The sequence below is a fragment of the Epargyreus clarus genome, unplaced genomic scaffold (assembly GCF_041222505.1).
Source record: "Epargyreus clarus isolate Ecla_fem2 unplaced genomic scaffold, WU_Ecla_fem_2.2 ptg000034l, whole genome shotgun sequence".
In the NCBI taxonomy this organism is placed as follows: domain Eukaryota; kingdom Metazoa; phylum Arthropoda; class Insecta; order Lepidoptera; family Hesperiidae; genus Epargyreus; species Epargyreus clarus.
This window is the reverse complement of record NW_027332239.1, coordinates 6838269-6861741: the sequence shown is the minus strand read 5'-3', so window position 1 is coordinate 6861741 and position 23473 is coordinate 6838269. Positions and strand designations below refer to the sequence as shown.

At 33.3% G+C, this 23473-nt stretch overlaps 1 protein-coding gene across 1 annotated transcript in view; it reads right to left on the bottom strand.

Annotated features, from left to right (window-relative positions):
* The window catches only part of LOC140756163 (sodium-coupled monocarboxylate transporter 2), a 545697-nt gene that overhangs the window by 178728 nt on the left and 343496 nt on the right, over window positions 1-23473 (bottom strand). Inside the window, exon 4 of the mRNA XM_073091600.1 lies at window positions 6624-6661. Coding sequence (XP_072947701.1) covers window positions 6624-6661 — 38 coding nt within the window. The remainder of the gene's footprint in view (window positions 1-6623; window positions 6662-23473) is intronic.

Below are 23473 nucleotides of genomic sequence, written 5' to 3'. Positions count from 1 at the left end.
GCTAGAAAGATTACAATGATGAATGTTACGTAGACGACGTAGATTTGATACTCACGAAGGAAAAGTGAGAGAGAATCTATGGTTGACCATTTCCTCTCCCCTTTCATCTTTGTTCTATTCAGAGTTAAAGTATATGATGCAGAACTCAAACACTTCTAATAAATAAAACAATATTATAACAAGGTAAAAGTTATCAATCGGGTCATCCGCTTTGTAAGTAGAAATGAGCATGTACTCGTACTTGTGCATGTGTTCTTGGGTAATTCAGTAGCATCGATGTCACGCTTACGATACAGATCGCATCACGATCGCTATGTATCGGACACGCCTATCTCATCGTTTCCTTATTATGTAATCAAATGTTCCTTATTACGCAAAATGCTTGCAATCTGTCACGGTACGGTAAAAATCGTTTTCGCGACAGTTTCGTGCTTCCTTGATTACTTTCTCTTGATCGAAACATGCTTGGCCGTTAAACATTGAACTTTCATCGACTTTTAGACGCATTAGCAAATTAATTCAATATTGGCAATAAAAAAAATGAATAAGTAGCTTCAAAAAGGGATAAAAGAACAATAAGTATATGGTAAATTATGATATTATAGGAAGACCACTTCAATTGTTTTAAATATATACAAATTAGTATTAAAAATAAATTAACATTGTTTTCTACAATCATATAATGATAATGAATAATATAGTCGTAATAAAACAACAACGACCCATAGTAGTGGTAAACGGTAAATGTATTCCAATTTTTTTCCTAATGAGGGGGACTATTTTTTAGCACACCACAAAAGGAGGTATCGGTAGCTATCTTTCAAGGTTTATCTTCATAAATACGAATTTCTAATTTGTGATAATGTTGATGGAGGGCACGAAAGTCTTGCTTAATCAGACAGAGCGGCCTTTGTCTATAAATATCGTGCCCTACTTGAAACACTTTGGCATTTAAAATGATAATAGGATTCGATTCTATAATTTTTAACCGTACAATAACTGACTAAATACAATGACGTACAAAAGATAATTTTTGACGCAGATTAGAAACAAGCAATAAGGTTAGTTATTAATAATCGATCTATCCAAAATTTACATACCAAAGATTAAAACTTGACGATGTTTATATTGAAGATATTGTAAATTGTCGATCGTTAGTAGGCCATTAGACAGATGTATTAATAATAAGAAATTTATTATTGTTAGGAATCAAACTGGGTGACGCTGATAAATTAATTGCACTGTTCTAACTTTCTACTTGATAATTGTCAAATGCTAGGTCTGTTATTTGCTATTAAAAAAGGAATAAAAAATGAATATTTAGAACATTGTCAATTGAATTACATTTTAGTTTTATGATACTTTAAAGACAACATGAGTATATTTTTTTTATTTTTTTTTTTTTTAAGTTAAATTTACTTCGTACCTTACTTCGACTTCGTAAATAGCTATGTTTTTTTTATAATATAGGAGTAGCAGACGAGCATGCAGTCCACCCGATGGTAAGTGGCTACTGCCGCCTATGGATATCTGTAATCAATCCCAGATACTATATTCCTACCTGAGGTCGGTCACAAATGCGCCGCTACCCCTGAGGACTAAGTTGGAACGTCTCGGAATAGTCTGTCTCCCTTACCACACCCTTCAAACCCGAACACAGCAGCGCCTAACACTGCTGTTATTAGGTAGATATAGGTGTGGAGGTGGTGCCGCCGGAGTCGAACCACAAAGGGTTCTACCACCTTCAGCTACTATGTATAACAATTTAATAAACTTATTTTTATCACTTACACATTACTGTCTGTTTTCATCTCTTTATATACGGAAATTTGCGCATTTTTATAAAACATATATATTATTCTACACATTTTGGACTCTACAAACATAATAATATAGTCGTACAAAATATTAAAACATACATTGTTACGAACAGTTGTCTATTTAAATGTACTAAGGCACTCGACCTACAACTTTTATTAGACCGTTGCACCTGAATTTTATGATCGACGTAGATTTTCCGTCCACGTCCTTACAGCTCTAATTAAGTGACATGTAAACAATAAAAAGCTTCATTTTAGTACACACCGATTACAGACTGGATCTTTTATTTATTCTCTCTGACTGGCATTGGAATTGCTTAAGCAGGGCTGGATTTAGAGCAGACCGAGTTACTACTCCGGGGCCCCCATATACAGCAAAATATGTAAATAGCTGTTTTTAATATTAAGTGAGTGTTTTTTTAAATAGTATTGAATTGATTCCATGTTACCAAAACTTTTTAAAAGTTTTCACACAAAAAAAAATACTTTTAACTCGGAAAATAATAAGGGGGGGCCAGTGCTTCTAAATAGTAAACAACTTGAGGAAACTGCATACATGACACTTAATTACAAAAAATGTAAAGGTATGTGTGCTACTACGCACTTGGCCAGCACGGTGGACTACGGCCTAATCCTTCTCTTTATGAGAGGAGACGTGCCCAGCAGTGGGATAGTAATAAGTTGACAACTCCTTCGTTGTTTGGCCCCTCCGTGATTGACACAGTGCCTCCACTTCCCTTGCCCCAGGGCCCCACACCTCCAATTTCGGCCCTGGATAAGGAATGACTATAACAAACCCATTTTATTGGTTCACAAAACTGTCGCTGAACGGATCACCTAGTAACATATCGCGCATACTAAATAGATTTTTAATTGTTCCGAGCTTGAATAATGAAGTGGAAATATTCTCGGTATTCGAAACGGTGGTAGGTCGTTTAATATAAATTCTGTTTACATTCGATGTAAGAATTTTAAAATCTACGATGTTATCTCGTTGACTCAATTAATTGGATTAAATTGAAATCAGATGGTAAGATTCGAATTTAGAATACTCTGATAATAGATCTTTATCTTTAATTGTATCATGATTATTTTGTTTAATTTAGGAATTTTATAGAAATGCGTCGTGTATGTGTAATATGCAGGTCTTTATCGTGTGAACTAAAACTGATCCGATTGATATTTGGAGTCGGCTACTAAAATACTTCGAATTATATTCGTGAGACATCTTAATGGAGTTAGTTTGGACGATTTTTAATCGTATGATGGATGACTAAAATACTTATTTTTTCGTTTTGTATGTCTATTGTTTATTTTAAACGTCTTCAAAAAAGACGAGTTTCTCGGGAGGGGTAACGTATCCGCGATGGGTTTCAGGTAGAATCCTTGGTCTATATGGACTTGGCTACAGATATCTATTGTTGGTAGTGACATAATATTGTCATCATAATCAACCCCAGATAAAATTAGATTCCTAATTGAGCTTGGCTACAGATGACTGAATTATAACGCCTCGGATAACTATGTTTCTCTCAGTACACTTCAAACCGAAACATAACAACACATAACACTAATGCTATTGGGCAAAAATTATGTAGGGTTTAATGTGCTTCTGTGATAGGCACTACCGCATCTATATCCCTACTACAAGTAAATACTTAAAGCTAGTTTCAAGAAAAATGTCTTTTAAGGCTTAAATACAGGGCGTTGTTTAATTAAAACGTACAACCGTACCGTAAAGAAAGTGAGACAGTATTATAAAGTGTTTTTTCCGTCTCTTTTCCACCATAAACTAGAGGCTGAAGTCATTACTTCTTGGATTTCGCTTTCAAACTGACTTATAGTACTTGTATCCTATGGCATTTAATTGATCCGGATTTACTTATTCTGGTTACGAGGTGCGTTCGAATTTTATACTATAACATACATTGCGTGTTTTCAATAGCGTACTTAAAACTGTGTTTAAAGAAAAGGAGTAATGTATATCAAAAGCATGAATTTTGTCGTCAGAAATTAAGGTTGTTATTTCGAAATAAGATTGTTGGTGGAGATACTCGTTTACTTTAATTTATTTTCCTTGGGGAGGTGTCTAATGACCTGCTGCGTGTGGCCTGACATTCTTATCGACCACTGAGGTGTTTCGATAATATTTTTCGAATATTAATGTCGATATGGTATCGATAATCAGTAGATACTTTTAATAACGAAACCCGAGTGGGTATAATCCTAAGTAAGTAATTTAGTTAAGAAAGTATTTTTATCGTAGGCTCACGCTATTCCTGTTTTAACGTAGTGGTAGAGATAACATTAAATTCTTATTATATTGTATTGGTGGATATTTACATAGTAATTGACTGAGCCATTTTTTAATGTTTATGCAAAACAGTATACATATTTACGTAGTAATAATAAATAATAGTCTTAAAACTATCAGAGTATTGTTTAATATCCGAAATATATAGTTTAAAGAGTTTGTTTAATAAATATAAAAATCCTTTATATAATATTTGGTAACTCATGTTCAACATAAAAAAATCCCAACAATAATCTTAATCGATTTTTCCAAATAGTTTTCGGAAAATAAGGCGTTGTCTTCTAAAATGAGTCGTTCATCCTAAGTCTGTTTAATTATTGGGTTTTATTAGACGATTCCATGGAGGACCATCTGATAGACCATAACAATGAAAATCATTAAGCGAACACTTCAGACTAAAAAAACAGACGTAGCCTGTCGAACAAAGCGTAACATAATATCAAATTAGCCGATTTGCTGAATTCATGTTATACTACATAACATGAATTCAAGCATGCCGATTGCTTTCTAGGCAGCTGAATGCTGGACCAGCTCTTCCATATGTCCTACAATATACTACAATATTGAACGCTTAGAAAATAATTAACTTATCATTGCACTTTGTGACAAAAGCTTGTCAACCCATTACCGTCCAACTGCTGGGTACGGGTCTTCTCGACAGCATGAGAGGGGTTTAGGCTGCGGCCTAATAAAGTATTTTTATCGTAGACACACACTTTTCCTGTTTTTTACTTGATTGTGCGAATTGGTAAACATCACACATCCTTGAGAACTTTTTGTAAGAACTCTCACACAGGTTGCCTCAGGATGTTTTCCTTTATCGTTTAAGCAAGTGACAATTAATTTCTAATGCGCACATAACTTTTAAGATTATTTAAAAGTTATGAGAGGTGCCTGGGATCAAAACCTCAGATTTCCTGAATAGGTTAGTTGCTAACCGCTAGGCTTGCTGCTCGATAAAAGCTCAAATTCCCTTGATACAAGATTGTAGATACTTCAATTCCATGTTATATGTTCACCTTTAGTCCAAGTATAATACTTAACAAGTTGAAGAAACGAACTAGAGCAACGTCTTACAAATAAAAATATTATAATTCAATATCAATATTCACATTCACATCATTTCCCTGCCGCATCTATTATCGTTTGATTCCGAGAACTAGCTTATTCAAGGCGCTAAAAGCGTGGAACATTGTGCTTAATAAAAAAAATTAAAAACCCAACATGTCCCAACCGAGGTGTAAAATAAACAGTCCGAACCGCCATTAAGGTCCGGTCCTTCGCTTGTATTAATTTGTATTTAAGTGTATTGAACAAGATAAAGTAAATATATGAGTGCGGCAACGCCGGGTCATGGACGTATTACGTGTGGAGATTCTATTTGTATTGAGTTGCTATGGGTTTTAATTTGAATTGCTATCTGATAAGTTCGTGTTGAATCGAAAAACGTTTATGTAGTAGGATAGCATCTAATGAAACTAATTAAAATGGTACATAAAGGATGTGTCATGTGTCATGTGTCAAAAAAAGTGGAGTTCAAAACAAAACTTAGGAATTTAGTTCATAATTTTACTGGATATAACAATACGAATAAAATAAATCGTTATAATTTCATCAATAATATGTTTTTCAGAGATGCTATGACTTTGTATCTGCAGACTTAGGTGATAAATTTTATGTGTGCATCATTCTATAGTGCACAATTATGTTACACACAAATAGCTGTATGTAAATATATAATACTAGTGGTGCCCGCGGCTTCGCCCGCATTTTAAAGAAATAATATGACATACAAAAAACGGAAAATTTGTACCTGAATTGGAATGACAGTGGTGCCATCTGGCGAAAACTGGTCTTACCAACTCCCAAACCCTCGTGGGCCCTTGAACAACAACTTTGCTAAAGATCATCACTTGATCAAATGCATAGTTTCCGATTCTATAACTACTTACGAATTAAAACTTATTAAAAAAACCTTTTCACAGGGACTAAATTGTGAATCTAAACCATTCTCAAGTCCCCTTGAACATACACAATAAATTTCATAAAAATCAGTCCAGTCGTTTAGGAGGAGTTCAGTGACATACACACGCACATAAGAAATATAAATATATATATATATATATATATATATATATATATAAAGATACCTTAGATACCTATATACCACCGGAACAACTTCCGTACAAAATATTTACCAAATTCTTAATAACGGTGGTATGTTAATACGAAAATATGGTCAAAACTTTCCTTAATTATTTGCATAAACGCCAAAGAAGTGTGACAGCTTATTTTGAGTTTAAATAGTTATTTTGTTATGTTAATTAAGTTAAATATCTGGCCTACGTAAACCATAAGCGATGACAAGAATGACCCATCAAAAATAACTTATTTAAAGTAAAGGAAAAACAAGTTCAGAATATTTTAAAAAGAAAAGGTTCCGTATGATTTAAGTTTAATTTATTAATTAGAAAATAAATTAAACGTACCCAATAATTCCGGCGTAACGTGATTGATTCAGGCTTATCTGAAAATAAAATATAACAGTTATTTAAAGGAAATGATCGCTTTTGTCTATACTAATGTTATAAAGAGGAAATCTTTGTTTGTTTGTTTGATTTTAATGAATAGGCTCAAAAACGACTGGACCGAATTTAAAAATTCTTTCACCATTCGAAAGCTACATTATCCACGAGTAACACAGGCTATATTTTATATGAAATATATTTCATAAATAGATTTTGAGGCAGTACAAAGTTTTGTGGGTCAGCTAGTTGTAAATAAAAACAATATTTATATTTTTATTATATATTTTATTTCAGGTGCAGATGCAATTGCAGGTCAACTGCAGGATATGTGCTTCAATCATACTTATATCTAATTTAATTTCCTGACGCCAACTTGCAATACTGCTGTTTTCTGCTCTAAGAAGCTGCCAAGACAGATAATTTATTTACTTCAAAATCAAATGCTAAATGAGATGTTTAACGATTACCTCAGAACCCTAAATATAAATTTGAGTAGATCGTTGAACCAAACTACTGTTTTTTAAAGAGGCAATTTAAATTGTCTTGTTTTCGACAATAGGCATCTGGCGCGGAAAACAGTTAGAGACATTAATATGTAACATAACATCCTTGATTCATAGAAATACAGTAATAAATTAAATTCTGAATACTCATTTACCTTCAGCCGGTTGTTGGCAACGTTCGCGATTTTACTAAACTCTGCCCGAGTGCGTTAAACGTGCCCGAGTAACGCGCCCGAATGTGTAATGTGACCCGAGCGTTACTAATTGATTTAATTTTTAGTGTACTGTATATACGTTTACAGTACAAATTAGCGTCCTCAAATTTTGTTAATATATGATTTTTTCTACACTTATCCGAAATGTATATTACGTCCGTTTTTTATTTGTACGTTCTTAACCGCAATTAACAATACAATGGCGAGAAATGTTACCATCTTAACTTTTATTGTTAACATAAAGTACACACTTCCCTTTACGACACTGATAATGCAAACTCGTTAAAAATATTTAAATTAGACGGTGTTTGTGTGCAAAACATGTTAATGCATGCTTACGTGCACGCATGGCCTTTTGGACAAATCAGAAAAGGTTGCACAACCAGGATCGCATAAAGATAAAACTTTAATGCGTCTAAGCCCATACCATATTTTTCCTCAAAGTGACCAATTTGTCAGTAATTAAGGCCCATTTTGGCGTTTATCTTTATTAGAGTATTTATTTTTTAAGAGACGCGATAACTGTGTGGTATGAATCAACAAAGTGAATATAAAAATCTTATGGTCTTATTCATAAAAAGTTATAGCACACTTATAACGTTGCTATAGTACGATTGTCAAAAAGTGTTATTCATAAACGCATTTTAGGCACTAAACCGTTCTATAAACCTTCTATAACTTATAGAGCCCAGAACCCTACTATAACAGTCATATAACAGTGCTATAAGGCAAATATGGCCGACTTTCAACAGCTGATTCGTGATTACTAACCTAATTTGACAATACGTTTTTAATAAATTATGTCAATGTCCTTTTTGTACACAAACTTGAAATAATTTATTTTAATATCCGATAAATAACATTATTATATCACTATTTTAAATTACAATGCAAATTTTACAAAGCTTAGATTATTAAAAATCTAGAAAACCGTCCACTTCGAAGAACATTGCACCAAAGAGTGATCTGTTTTCATTAGACTATAGGAAGCGTTATCGCTTTAATAAATCGACAGTAAATTTTATAATTGATCTCGTACGTAATGATCGTAAATTAGATCGCAGAGGTCCTGGTACAACTTCTGAAATACAGTGTTTACTGCCATAAGATATTGCGAATGTTTACAAAACGAAACTTAATTGAATTTAACTTTATATAATTATATCAATATTACATAAAACATTAATATCCAACCAATTTTCACTCCTTTATCTTTTAACAACTTTTGCTTCACATCCCATTTTAACAAATAAAATATTTTTAAATTCGCGGTATTTACAAATACAATGACACTGACATGTGATTTGGTTTTATCGACAACCCATTGACAAGAATGTCAAGACAGAATATTTTTTAGTACGAAATAATGTCATTTAATGATGTTTATCTATGGATATTCGTCAATTTGTTCGCCGAACTTCACTATAATGGCAACATTTTCATTTATAGTGGACTTTAGCGACACATTAGTTATAGAAGGTTTATGGAACGTTTATGAATAAGCAATTTTATAGAACGTTTTATAAGCTTATTGAACACTTTAACTAATGAGTGCTTAAAACCTTCTATAAGCATTTTTTATGAATAAGACCGTTAATTTATAATTCAAGTTCAAACCAAAAATATATTTAACTTATGTGAAAAATATATAAGCGTACCAATTTATGTCGATTTTGCCAAAAAACGTTTATAATCTAAAAGTTCAAAATGATGTTAAATGTCAGTATTTTTTTGTTAATTAAATTAAATTTAACTATTCAAACACAATAGACATTATTCAATCAGCAATACCAAATAAATATTACATCGTTCCACGCACACATACACTTTTTGTATACAAATATTCACATGAAGAACCAGGAAACATCTAATCGCTAAAGAACAATAAATACAAATCACGTATTAATAAAACAAGTTAATAAATAGACAACTTAGACATCATTAACCAAAATAAATGTCTATGGCAACAATGCTAACTAATATTTATTCTTTATGGCATAGATTATAACAATTCATAGACAAGACAAGGTTGCATATGCATACGTCATACTTCATTTTCCATATAAAAGTCGAAATCGAAAAATTTCAAATAAAATTCAAAATAAATTAATGTTTAATATGTAAAGACGCTTTACTTAAACCAACAAACATAACCGGGCAGTATTTATGAGTGTGAGCTATGCGACATAAAATTTCATATAATGACGAGGAATTAGTGTGTAAGACATCTATTATCATGTATTGTATGTCTGTATGTATTTTTTTTTGTTGGCTTGGAGGTGGCGAAGCTATGTAAATTTGATTTTATTAGACATCCAACTCACTCTTTAGTTAAAGCAATGAATTGTTCAATTGTATAAATTAAGAAGTCTACATGCACTTAATGGTCTTTGTTAAAAATATGATACTTAATATATGAAAGAAACATGTTATGTTTGCGATATTCGTAATCAGTACCTTGAAATAATTCTTATCAACTTTCAATATCTATGTACAAAAGTATAAAAAAAAACCTTGCACGTACAGTCAGGGGCATAAACATGTATGTGATGCTCGTACAACGGATACGAGTTAAAATTAACACCGTCTCATTTGAAGCGAGAGAAATTAAAACGCGTTATCCTTTTTTTATGTGGCATTTATAGTGCCCATAAAATTGGGGATCTACCCTTTTTAACTTTATGCACGATCAACATTTGAATTTCGAACATGTTTGATTAAAAATCGATATTAATTTACGTTTTATAATTTACTTAGGTGCAAGGTACGAAATATACTGATTATTCATTCGAATATTTTATTTGTTTTAGCAAATATAAGGAAAATCTTACGAGTATGTTGTTTGTATCTTGTTTTAATGTCTTGCATCATTTAACTTAATGAATGATTTATCCTTGTTAATTATGTGATTGCTTATCTATATTATAACATATCATTGCTTGCAAAATAAATGCGACAATAAATGTAAATCAGTACCATTTATGTGGTGTGTGATGATCTTCAAGTTAGATCGACAAAACGTCAAAAATGTCACACTATAATGTTTTAGACTAATCTGGACTAAATAAGTACTATTTAAAAAACTCTAAAACAAGGAACTCTAACACCATTTGCGATCAGAACCAATAAACGTTAAGTCGATCGAATGTTAACGTGAAAGAATTTCAAACAATCGAACAGTGTTCTAAAATCAAAACACAATGGCCGTCCCGTAATAATTAGACGCGAGCATTCCGAGCGATCTTCGGATCGATTACGTTTGAATAAACAATTCTTTTTTTCTTTCTTTCTATTCAAATAATGTTATAAATCAAATACTCGCTCCGTGGCCGGGTCATTTATCAACGACGCAGGCGCAAGCGCGAGGTATTGTAACGGCTATTAACGTTGCTTTAATTGTTATTTTATCAGATTTCCAATAAGACTGGAATTGTGGGTAGATGTACGACGACAGCGAATCACGGAGATAAGGATGGATTTCAAAAGACATTTTTTGTACAACCGAAAATATATGATACTGATACTGATTGTACTTGTCCCAATAGCATACTTAATTCTTATGGCAAGATGGGCTTTCTTTTCTCTTGACTGAGATATGATAGAGATTTACGGTACTTTTAAAAAACTTTCAAACTAAAATATATTTGTCTCTTATTTCGAATATTTCTTAAATGCTCGGAGGGTATAATGAGTAAAAAAAGTAAAACTTTGTGACCCTGGTGACACAACTGACATACATTTTTACTTTATAAGAATATTGTCAAGCGCTGATATCTTTTGATACGTAGGTAGAGTCAGTTACTCGAGGACATACAACTTGGTCATTAGGAGAAGCATGTGTGGCGGACCTAGGTGTCAGAATATACGTCTATGGACAGGAGTGACCACTTACGATTAGAAAGGCCGCTTACTTCTTTGTACAGCCTGCAAAATACATCTATAGGTATAATAAAAAAAAACTAATATTTATAAACATATAAATTTCCTAGGTTTGTCTTTAAGCAGATGGTTTTGCCTTTATATCGACATGATTAAAATGATATCAAGCAGCTTTCTCCTTAAATAAAAGAAATAACGAAATAATAAAATAGCCATCGCCACGCATAAATTACCGCTGATAGCTAATTTAGATGTTTATAGACAAAAAAAGACTTCATAAATATTAAAACAATAGCAGTTGTCTCGAAAACAACAAAACAGAATTAAATAAGCTAATTTATAATAATGGGCTTATCGACAACGTTAATAATCACCATCTAAAAGAATGAGGTATTTATTGATTTAAAAAATCTGCTAATTAATGGTATACTAATGCCTTATGAGCGTCCGGGACTCGTTAAGAATTTTTATTGTCATAGATTCTTGCGTCACCTACGCAATACAGATAAATAATTCACATTAACTCCTCCACAAAGAGGAACACTCTATCGACTATTTATTTCTGTTTGACAGATTGGTTTAGTGATTCGATGGCGATTACCTAATGGATTATCGATATCGTTCTCGTGTTAGAAATATAAAGAATTGAATATATTTTTTTATATTAATTATTTGATTTTATAGAGAAAATATATTCAATTCTTAATATTTTAAAATGCACTTTTCACTTTAATAATTCCGATAAATACCCTGTTAAAGATGAAAATAAACAATTTACATTATTCCTCCACAAATACTTTACCATTGCCATTAGTTACTTAATTCTATTTGACCGATTTACTTATTAATACTTAAATATCGAATCAATTGTCGAATTGATCGAATTATCGATATCGTTTTTGTGTCACTAATCTAAATCATTTCGATTTTCCGATACAAAATATAAATTTGCATTTTAGATGTAATAAATTCTTTAAAATGGGCAACTTTACATCTATTGTTATAATCTTATATGATTTTAATTGTATATATTGTTGATTGTATATTGCTAATCTAATGTCACCAGTTATTATTTTCGTGATTACGTCGTGAATAATTGGTAAATCATGTGAATATGTGATGTATTAAAGTTTTTAAATTACTACTACTATCATTGTATTTTTCTTATTTCTTCTAATTAATTTACTTACATTATTTATAGAAATGACAGAAACGTGAGCATCAAATAGAAAATTTTATATTGAACAATGTATAATGATAAGCTTTGCATCTTTGATGAGGTGATTCTTAATCCGATTAGGTAAGGTTAGGTTAGGTTAGGTCAACATTGCTATCAGTAACCGATTACTGTCGTAATGAATAGAAAAGATTGACAATTCGAAAAAATCTTTTACGCTTCCTACCACGTTAGTCAAATAAAATGGGTTATTAGGATAATTGGGCATAGTATGAAGACCTTTCATATTTAAGCATTTAGCGTGAAACGTACTGAGTAGTATTACCTTAGTACCTTAGCATTTTGCATATTCTTGTTAACCAAAATAAAATAATTACCATCCGATTCAGCCTACAATACACGTGACTTACCACCAAGTGCAATACGCATAATAAAGTTAAAAATCAAGAGCCTTTGTAGAATTTAAGGTCCGGTCCGACATTCGAACATGAATCACAGTTAATCAATCGATGAATCAAGTCAACGGAGGAAATTCCAAAGCCCAAACACTTTTAATTATGAATTAATGTAAATTAGAAACGACAAGATTTTGTATCTCCGATTACCGCTTATATTTTAATCGAGGGATCAAGTGTATCCGAGGTTAAAAATGTCGTTTGATTAATACGTTACTTACGATTCCGAATTAGTATTTATGCAAATCGGAAACTTTTATGGTTGCCACACACGACAAAAGATTTTAAAGGTAACGCAATACGGTGACACCTTGCGGGGATTTGTAACACGATATGACAATTTTAAGCCCTTTATTGCACGGAGTGTGTATAGTGAGTAATAGGAAACTGCAAAGATTGTATTTTATTGGAACTCTCTAAAATTGTTAACTGATGAAATCTTTGCCACTGCAGTTAATGAAAATAATTGGCTGAGTACAAGTCGAACCCACACAGGACGGGTTCTTAAATACTATCCAATTTTCATTCTTTTTATATTAAGTATTTATTAGTTTTGTTAAAATGGTATCCATATAATTATGGTGGGCAATATATAGTGAAAGCTTAATCCGTTTTCCTATTACGTTTCAATAGTTATAATGAAAATGCCAGTTTCTTGTATAGAAACCCCCTTTTATTTTTAGTTTTTTGAAGTGTCCATGGTTCACGATTAATACGTTACTTTCGATTCTGAATTAGTATTTATGCAAATCGGAAACTTTTATGGTTGCCACACACGACAAAAGATTTTAACGGTATCGCAATACGGTGACACCTTGCGGGGATTTGTAACACGATATGACAATTTTAAGCCCTTTATTGCAGGTTGTGCGAGTGCGTATAGTGACGTTAAGTTTTAAACTGCAAACGATTTTATTGGGATACTCTGAATTGTTAAGTGTTTGTGAGCTAACCCGAAGAATATTTGTAAGTGTATCGAAGTAAATACGTATGGGTTTTAAACAGCCACGATTTCATTGGAAAATTCTGAATTGCTAACTGACTGTACTGACTTTATGCCAATGTCTGTAAGTTAACCCGAGATATATTCATTAGTCCGTCTATTGAAGTAAATATGTATAGGTTGGTGGTTTTAAATAATATTAATATTGAAATCTTGATGACAGTCCAATTTTATGAACATCTAATATCAGTTCTAAACAGCAAATTCCTAGAACTGAACACTGTGAATAGGACTACGTTGCTATTCTTTAGGAATAAGTTGGACAATCTATTTAGGAAACAACGGCTTCTTTGATTGAATTCATTGAAAATCATTGCTAGTGGAACTAATTTGAGCTCATCTCGCATAATGTAGTACCTACATTTTTATTACCTTTCACTGTTGGTTAATTAATAATGCAAAGTAAAATTAATAATTCCATATTGAGCCTCCTAATTCCACTAAATATATTCGCGTCAATAGACTGAAAATATGTAAATATGTAAACACAATTCGAATGAATATATCAAGACGGTTCTAAAAAGTCAAATTTGTTTTCAATTTGTCTTAATAATAGATACGAAATTTATTAAAATGGTGGACTTGACATCCGTGTAATATTTTAAAATGGAAATATTAAGACGTCTTTGTTCGAATAAATCTGCTTTTTCCGGTAAAACTGCGCATCTCTCTCAAATAATGTATGCAAATGTAAAATTTAATATCAAAAACAGTTAAGGATTAATCATTATGGAACTAGATCTGTCCGTTTAAATCAGGGGTTCCCGTCCAGTGGTCCGCAGAAGCCAAATTGTGGTCCGTCAACACTTTTATTTAGCGGGCCGTTTAAATTTAGCCGTTTGAAAGTAAGTGATGATTTGCGTGTAACTTTGAGTAACAATGTTAGCCCTAGGATAGCTGAACTTTGTCCCTGTAGTTCCGGGACTAGAATAGGGCTACGGTATCCCCTGCCTGTCGTAAGAGGTGACTAAAAGGGGGCTTCGAGGGTTGCAGGCGGCAAGAGAGGGAGCTCGAACCGTCCAGTAAGCGAGCCCGGGAAGGACGGCGGTATGTATGGTCGCATACCGTCGTAAAAACCAGATGGTTTGGGAGGAGCGAAAACTGCTCTCCCAGGGCAGAGCCCGATCGGGGCGTCGCGCTTGGAGGACTTCGGTTACGTTCCGTCAGAGATCCCGAAGTTCTCCAACAAGCATTGAGGACGGCTTTTAGAGGGTTTTGTGCGGTAAAAATCCCACATAATCCGGCGTCGTTCCCAAGTCGTCGGGTGACCTTTTGAAGGTTTCCCCTTCGTTAAGAAAAAAAAGGAGCTGAACTTGTAAAGTACCTACAGAAATTACATTAATACAAAACTACAAAAGTTTATCCTATAATATACTATTTCATTTTATGTATGTTCCTATTGAGATTAAAAGTTAAAGCTTCAGTTTCATTATTACAGTTTATTTTTATTGTACTTATATAGTGGTCCCTGCTAACAAGAATGTCATAAAAGTGGTACCTGACCAAGAAAAGGTTGAGAACCTCTGGTTTAAATATTCGATAATAAACTATTTTATAAACGATTAGGGCCACAACACAGCGTATTGTGAGGTATTAAAACAATTTACGAGCTTTAAAACGGTTTCTATATAGAGCGATATTTTGGGTATTATCATGCTAATTTTATTAAGGCACATACTAATCGCCCGCGTCTTCTCTAGTACGTGCCGTTGAACTTTAAAAAATAATTTTAAAATTAATTCTTTCTCTTTATATATCTTTGTCTTATTATATATCTCTTTATATATGAAGGTGGTAGAACCCTTTGTGGTTCGACTCCGGCGGCACCACCGCCACACCTATTTGTGCCTAATAATAGCAGTGTTAGGCGTTACTGCTATCTATACATTTTCATAATCCTTCTTACAAAAAGTAAAGTACTAAATAGTTACGTCCGACATTTATTTTGTAACGCTTCCTAAAAGGCATTTGAAGCTAATCAAATATATTTTTGAAAATAAGGCAGTATTATAAGAGATGACTTAACACTTCTTTTGCGCCAGAACAGTAATGCAAACATTGTTGCAAAAAATAATACTTAAAACAGAAATTGGTACTTCGACGGTGCCAACCTCGTATGTGATGTTTGCATAAAAACAACTAAACAATCATATCTTTTATGATTTAATGCATTTTTGTGACAGTGTCAACGCCACAACTATTTGAAGGTAGATCTTGATCTTCACCACACAGTAACACTTATCTCATCTTATAACAGCAATGTAGCGATCATGTACTCTATTATTAAGATTTTCATAGAGTAAGTTTCATCGACTTATGTTTTGAGACATTCCATCTTTTTCCTAAGCAAACGCATTTATCATTTCGCTTTTTTATTTGGAGTTCAATACATTTTTTCATTAGCATTTACGATTAGACCTGTAAGACGCATTTGTTATTTCTTTTCCTATAAAAATACCTAAATCTTTCTATGTAAAAATAATTCGTATCTTATTAATATCAATAATATCACCGTACAGACGGACGATATTAACGATTTATTATACATATAAGAATAGGATGTTTAGCAAGAATTTCTGATAACGGTAAAGAGTGTGTGACATTAATATAAATGTAATTAGGCTCGATTAATTCTGGTCACTCGTTGAACACTGCTAGTGCTAGCGTATAGCGTATAACGTATAGCGCTGGAATTAGATTTGAATATTAATGAAACATAGCAGCGATGAAACGGTCAATTAATGATGTTGGTAGACTGTTAAGAGGTGTACGCACTGTCGGTACTGTTCTTCCTTCTGTTCTTTTGTTCTGGTTCTTCCTACTGTTGTTTTGTTTTGTTCTTTGGTTCTGTGTATAAGATACCTATTTAATGGGCACTGCTTACACTTTTTTGTATATAATATAGAAATGCTCATCTGCATACAGTCCATCTGAGTTAAGTAGCTACCGCCGCCCATAGACATCTGCAACCAATCGTAGACAAAACCGCAGATGCGCCGCTACCCATAAGGACTAAGCTGAAATGCCCCGGAAAAGTATGTCTTACATACGACACCCTTCAAACCAAAAAGCAACAGCACCTAATACTGCTCTTAGATATTAGTCAGAAACACTAACACCCATTCTCTACATCCAGTTGATCATGCTATAACGCAACAAAACTGACAAGAAAATCTTGATCAGATTAGAGTTAGTATATTACAAAAATGAGTACATTAACCTTTAATAATGGATTATGGTCATACGGATTGTGCGTACACTGCTTTACTGTTAGTTACGTGGCCGGTCGCGATGATAGCGTCATTTTAATTAACGCGTGCTTCATCGGATACTTGGAAATTCATTACTGGTTTTAATGGTGAAGGAAAACGTCAAGACTATCCTACATGTCTTATAGTTTCCCATAATCTTCTCAGTGTTTTTTCTTTTAATTATAAAAGAAAAGAGCTTGCAATCTTCTTGATTGTAAGTGATTAGTGATATATATTTACGTCCTTAATAAAGTACAAATAAGGTTATAGCCTACGCTGAGATATACCACCGTCAGGTATAAGTTGGAACGCTTCACGTAAATTTTGTCGACATTTTCATAGCCTTCAAACATAAAGACGAAAAAAATAGAGCAACTACTACTTTATAAGGGTGGCGTCTAACCTTTTTTTGTCGTTAGTAGTCAACCCATTACTGTTCCACTGCTACAGAAGCTGCCGTTATTCTGCTTTCGGTTGCATTCGGACGTGTCTAGTGTCTTTGTCTTTCTTTTTCCTGTCATTTATCTTTTGCTTCTCATTTCATAGACTTCTTCCCGTAACCAGTTCGGATTGTGTATCTTAGTTTACTGAAGTACGCGGCCGGGCCCGATGTTACCGCCGGTTTTCCCTTTTTTCTTCTTATCTTGTTCGTGTCTACTTTATGTCTCTTATCTTTCTTCTAACTTCTTTACGCTACAAGCCACAGATTTTGCATACCTTATTTTACTGGACCGATTACGCCGCCGGTTTATTTATTGTTACCTACTTCTTCTCTACTTCGTTTCTTGTATATTTTGCTTCTTCTATGATGTTCTTGACACTTCAGATACATCATCATCAACCCATTATTGTCCCACTGCTGGGCACGGGTCTCCTCTCAGAATGAGAAGGATTAGGCCATAGTCCACCGCGCTGGCCAAGTGCGTATTGGTAGACTGCACATACCTTTGAGATTTTTTTTTTTTTATATAAATCTCCCAGGTATGCAGGTTTCCTTACCATGTTTTCCTTCACCGTTTTTAGCAAGTGACAATTAATTTCTAGTACGCACATAATTTCGAAAAATCAGAGGTACGTGCCTGGGATTTGTAACTCGGACCGCTTGATCGAGAGGCCGAGTTTCTTAACCACTAGGCTATCACTGCCTTCAGATACGGACTGTGCATACTCTTCTTTACTGTACCAAGTACGCGGCCGGTTCCGATGACAGCGCCGGTTTAATCAACGCGTGCTCTTTCATTAGTTACGGTTGATTTCTTTTTCTTTGTCGCACGCGTCGTGTCGTGACCGGTGAGACATCGTGACGCAGATTCCAACACTGTAATAGTTATTTCAGAATAGCTAATTGAGATGCTGGGTTTCTGCTTTTAATTTGGTTTTTCATGTGTTAATTGTTATTTTTGGTTTAGGTTTGTCTTATAAATATAGATAACCAATTATTCGTTACAATACGTATGCGTTATAAAATGTTATTATAATCTAAGAAACTTTTTCAAGAAACCAAAAATATGATTATCTTTTTACCACATTACTTTATCAGTATCAGTGGAACTTTTACAATTAATGATGGGCTCATTATGAACTCAAATTATTGCCATATGAACCTATAATAATTCTATTTCTTCTAAAATGTAACCTACCTATGCCTCTGGGACTTTTCAATTTTGTTCATATATTCCTAAAGTTAATCTGTGTAAAGCTTTCTTAATAAAACTTCAGACTATTTGAACTTTGTTGTCACGCAAAAGTTAAAACATCCGTTAGATCTTCTAGAGTTGTTGTAAAATTAGTTGTGTTATTATATTAAGCTTCCACCAGTAAGAATAACAGTAACTTTATAATGTTTGTGTTATTCTTGTTTACTTGAAATTTAAAAAATCAGCTCGAATAAAAATATAACTGAAAATTAAAATGTCTCAAGTCCAGGCAGATGACACCAGATGAAAAATTCAAAAAATTCGAATCGATAACAGAAATCGATTTCGAAACGATCGAACATTCCGTGAGCGCGCCGCGTCCGACTAAGCTGCACGAATCAAAACAATCAAATAAATACCGAACGTTAATTATTCGGATGCGTTCGAAACAGTCGCTGTGCGTAAATCAGTTGATGTTCGTTCGTTTCTATTTCGGTCACTCGGCTCAATCTTGGACGCGAGTTAATTAGAAAGAATTGCTTTTATTTCGCGTTTCCACACTTCACGAGGTGATTTCGAGACGTGACGCAGGCCGCGCGTGTGAAATCGAAAAACTGTCGTGATGTATCGCCGCTGTATATCAGGCGCTTAAATTTAGTTTCGACGATAATTTATTACGAAAAAACATCAAAAATCAATACTCGAGTGGATTGAAATAATGAGTGCTTATTCCAGAATTAAACTTTAAAAATTGCATACACGACAGCTCCGTAACATTAAGACGTCCGTGAATTGCTTTTCTTTTATTAATTTTCATTATGAAAAATAGTTATTTTCCGCAACGCTGGAACTAACCGAGGTCGTTGTTAACGTTTTAATGATAAATGAGCCTTGAAAAATGTAACGATTGCTAAACGCGACACAAAATGAGGACGTACGGTCTTTCTAATCTAATTTATGAGTTATTCGCCTTAATACACGTTAATAGTTGAGAAAAAGTATGCGTGTTTGATGTTGATTACGCACATTCATTCGTATTCAGTTGCTCTGAACCAGAATAATGCTAATTCAGTTATTTTAATAAGGCGTCTGCGCGACTTGAAATTTGCTCGGATTTTATAGAGACGCACAGACGTAAGAATGTTTCAGTTATTTGAACATAATCTTATTCTCGTTTGTGTTACGATAATCGTTTGTGTTGATGTATTTTCTTAAGTTATACTTCTTGAGAGAACCATAAGAGGGAAAAATGTGTAACGGTTTTTCTAACGGAAACGGTTCAGTTGGAAACGTTTCGATTATAATATTTAATTAATATAGATTTACAGACATTAAACTTTTAATTTAATGTGATACTCGTACAAATACGTTATGATATAAGTGTATGTTTTATATTAAGTATAATTCTTAATTTACCAAAAAAATAGAACTTATGTGTGTACTATACATAAGTATACAGATACACACATCTTTTTTAAATAAATATAAGGTATTTCTACTTACTATCTATGTATTGTTTATGAACCGTCCTAATTTTCTTTGTACAAACAATTGTATAGGGACAAAGGGAGTAAATTGTGATTTAGTGTGGGTCAATTAGAGTTTTAATCATGACAATAGTACGATTTAATGTGTTAAGTACACACTCTCGCGTACCGATTTATTATAGAGTTAAGAAATGTATACAGAGGGTTTCTTTATTTTATTGAACAACAAAACCAACACAGATTATAGTATGTATGTTTTTAATTATATTTACATTAGTTGAATTTCTTTATATTTCGTCTTCTTGTCTTGTCTTCTTCTCGTCCTATTTAATTTGTATATTATAATAAAACGTTCAGTGGTAAAATATTCATTAGAATAAGATTATACTTATTTTACAAGTACATGCACTTTTCAATTTTTATTTTAACGTATTTAAGTTATATGTTCATATTTTTAAATTTAAAATTTAAAACTGTGTATTTTAAAAAATATTTTTGTTTTATCAATATTGTATTATACTTCACTATTGATTCTTATAATTATTTATCCTTGCTCAATAATTCAAAAAACTTTCTTACATAAACAAAAACAACTTTTACCCATCTCTTAGTGTACTAACCCTACAAATTTCGAAATGCGGGCGTCGGCCATCTAATTGTTGTGAATTAATTGTTACATCCATTTAAAAACCACCATCCATTGTGTCCACAATTGTCGCCTTCCCGAACAGATTGGAGCTGTAATTTCTCTCATTGAGCAAGCCAGTGCGCTTAATTGGCCGATGTACTTATATGGGTAGAGCACACTTTCCTTTAAACACGATTTATTAGCTCATTACGGTTAGGTAGAAGTAGAAATGTATTTTCGTTGTTCAAATAACTATCTCTATTTTTGAAGTGAAAACTTCTTTAGCGGCGATGGGTAAAAAATGTTAAAATAGCGTCAGGTCACGTGTCCTGATCGAAAATTCGTAAGACGGCAAAGCATACTGCAAAAGTCAAGATGTTACGGATAACATCTTGACTTTTGCAGTTTGCTTTGTCACCGGAGTGTCAGTATACAAATTATGTCAATGTGTGTCAGTTTAATTTTTTATTTATTATATTATTCAAGTTACATTTCGAAAGTTTTCACTTCTTCCCGGACACCCGGAGTTCAACCCGTTGATATTTTTAGTAAAGAAGTAGTAATAGTAAATAAGCATATAGTCCAGCTGATCGTAATATAGCAACTGCGGCCCATGGATATCATATATCGATATGTAACGACCTCTAAATAGAAATAAAGTCCTACCTGAGGTCATTAAATTGGAAAGCCTCGATAAGTTGGTATCTTTCCATTATCACACCCTTCAAAGCAGAACATTAACACTGCCGTTATTGGCACATTCTTCAGTCACATAAAAATATTTTTGTTATGTAATTATCCCCAGTACATTTTATCTGTGGACTTCCGACTTTTCATTTATTTCCAAATTAGGGTTCGACCGAAATTTCTCGATATTAGAAATGACCGATACAAGTAGACCGGGGTCCTCACCTTCGACTATAATTGGCTCACTTAATTAGAACATTCGCTAATAAAACTCTTGATCGCAGTAATTAACCTAATTAAGCGACCGACGCCGGGTCGTAACCATTAATTACGCCAATTCAGCTCCGCCAAATCTGACCACGGCATTAATTAATATCCATGACCAAAAATTACTACCAATTATATCTCTATAAAAGTATAAATAGCTATATAAGTAGATATTAACTTCATGTTGTTAGGTTACACCTAATAAACACTTGTTTGACCAAATGCACTAACACATACCACTATAGTCTGAAATCTGACTGAGTCATTCAAGGAGTCATTACTGCATACATATTCTTTTAATATATCTACATAATTATATGAAGAAAAATACGATTAAGTCGAATTCGACTGGTAATTACCAGAAAATATAATTGCGATAGATTTCTATCAAAAACAATTTTAGAAGTAAAAAAAACACATCAAGGAAACGAACCCAAGACTGCATTACAGCCATGACCACAACACCTACCTTCTCAACTATTTATTACACTTAGTTTTTAAAATTAGTTTCAATATACCTATCATTTTCAAGGAAAAGTATTAGAGTCCAGCAAACAAGTAGATTTACTGGCGTCAGCTACTTCATTAAAATGACAAATATAAACCGCCCACGCTTCGTACATAATTATAAAAAACACGTGAGTGAAATTAAAGATTAATCTCGGGGAGCGTGGATATAATTCTTTTTTATTGATTCGGTATTTTAGGAGCTGGAGTCATAAATATGAAAGAAAAACATGCTCCGAACATAAGAAAATTAAGACGTTATTTCAATCTTTGTGTCACGCTTGTGTTAACTGTAACCCATAAAATTCTTAAATCTTGCGTAATAAGAACCAGTCCGAAATAATAAACGCTTAGTAAAGCTACAATATTCAATCGCTTATGTCTAAATTTCATTACAATAACCTAATCACGTTAGATCACGTTAGATATCTGTAAATTAAAAATCGTGAAAAATTAAAATAACGAGTGAGCACTCACCCTGATGATAAGTGGTCACTGCGGTTGGATATGTGTAACCAACTCCATTTAAAACACAAACATATATCTAGGTGCGATGGTGGTACCTCCCCGGTCTAAGGTTCTACTTATATTTTAACCTTTTGACATATATTTTAAGACAACTATTACATGACATAAGAAATATTATTGTACTCAACACAGACACACAGATACACAAACGGTATAAATAGTTATACAAATGTGAAAAGTAGCTTGTTTTTCAGGCATTATTTCAGTTGCATGTCTTATCTCTAAAATTTATACTACAAGTTATCTTAATAAAGAATTTGTTAACTATGAGTGCAAAAATATTAGAAGAGTGTAGCTTACGACAGCCATGAAATACTAAAAGAAGTGGAAATAAGTTAGGCCATAAAATCGCCGAATTTGAACCGCCAATATCTACCTTTTTTTTGTTTACGAGGGGGAAACGACATGGGAGCGACGCCGGTTTATGTGGGATTTCTTCCGGTGGCCGTCCTCAACGCTTGTTGGAGAACTCCGGGATCTCCGACGGAACACAATCGGAGCCCTCCAAGCGGGATGCCCCGATCGGGCTCTGTCCTGGGGGAGCACTTTTCGGTCCCACACCATCTGGTGTTTTAGACGGTATGCGT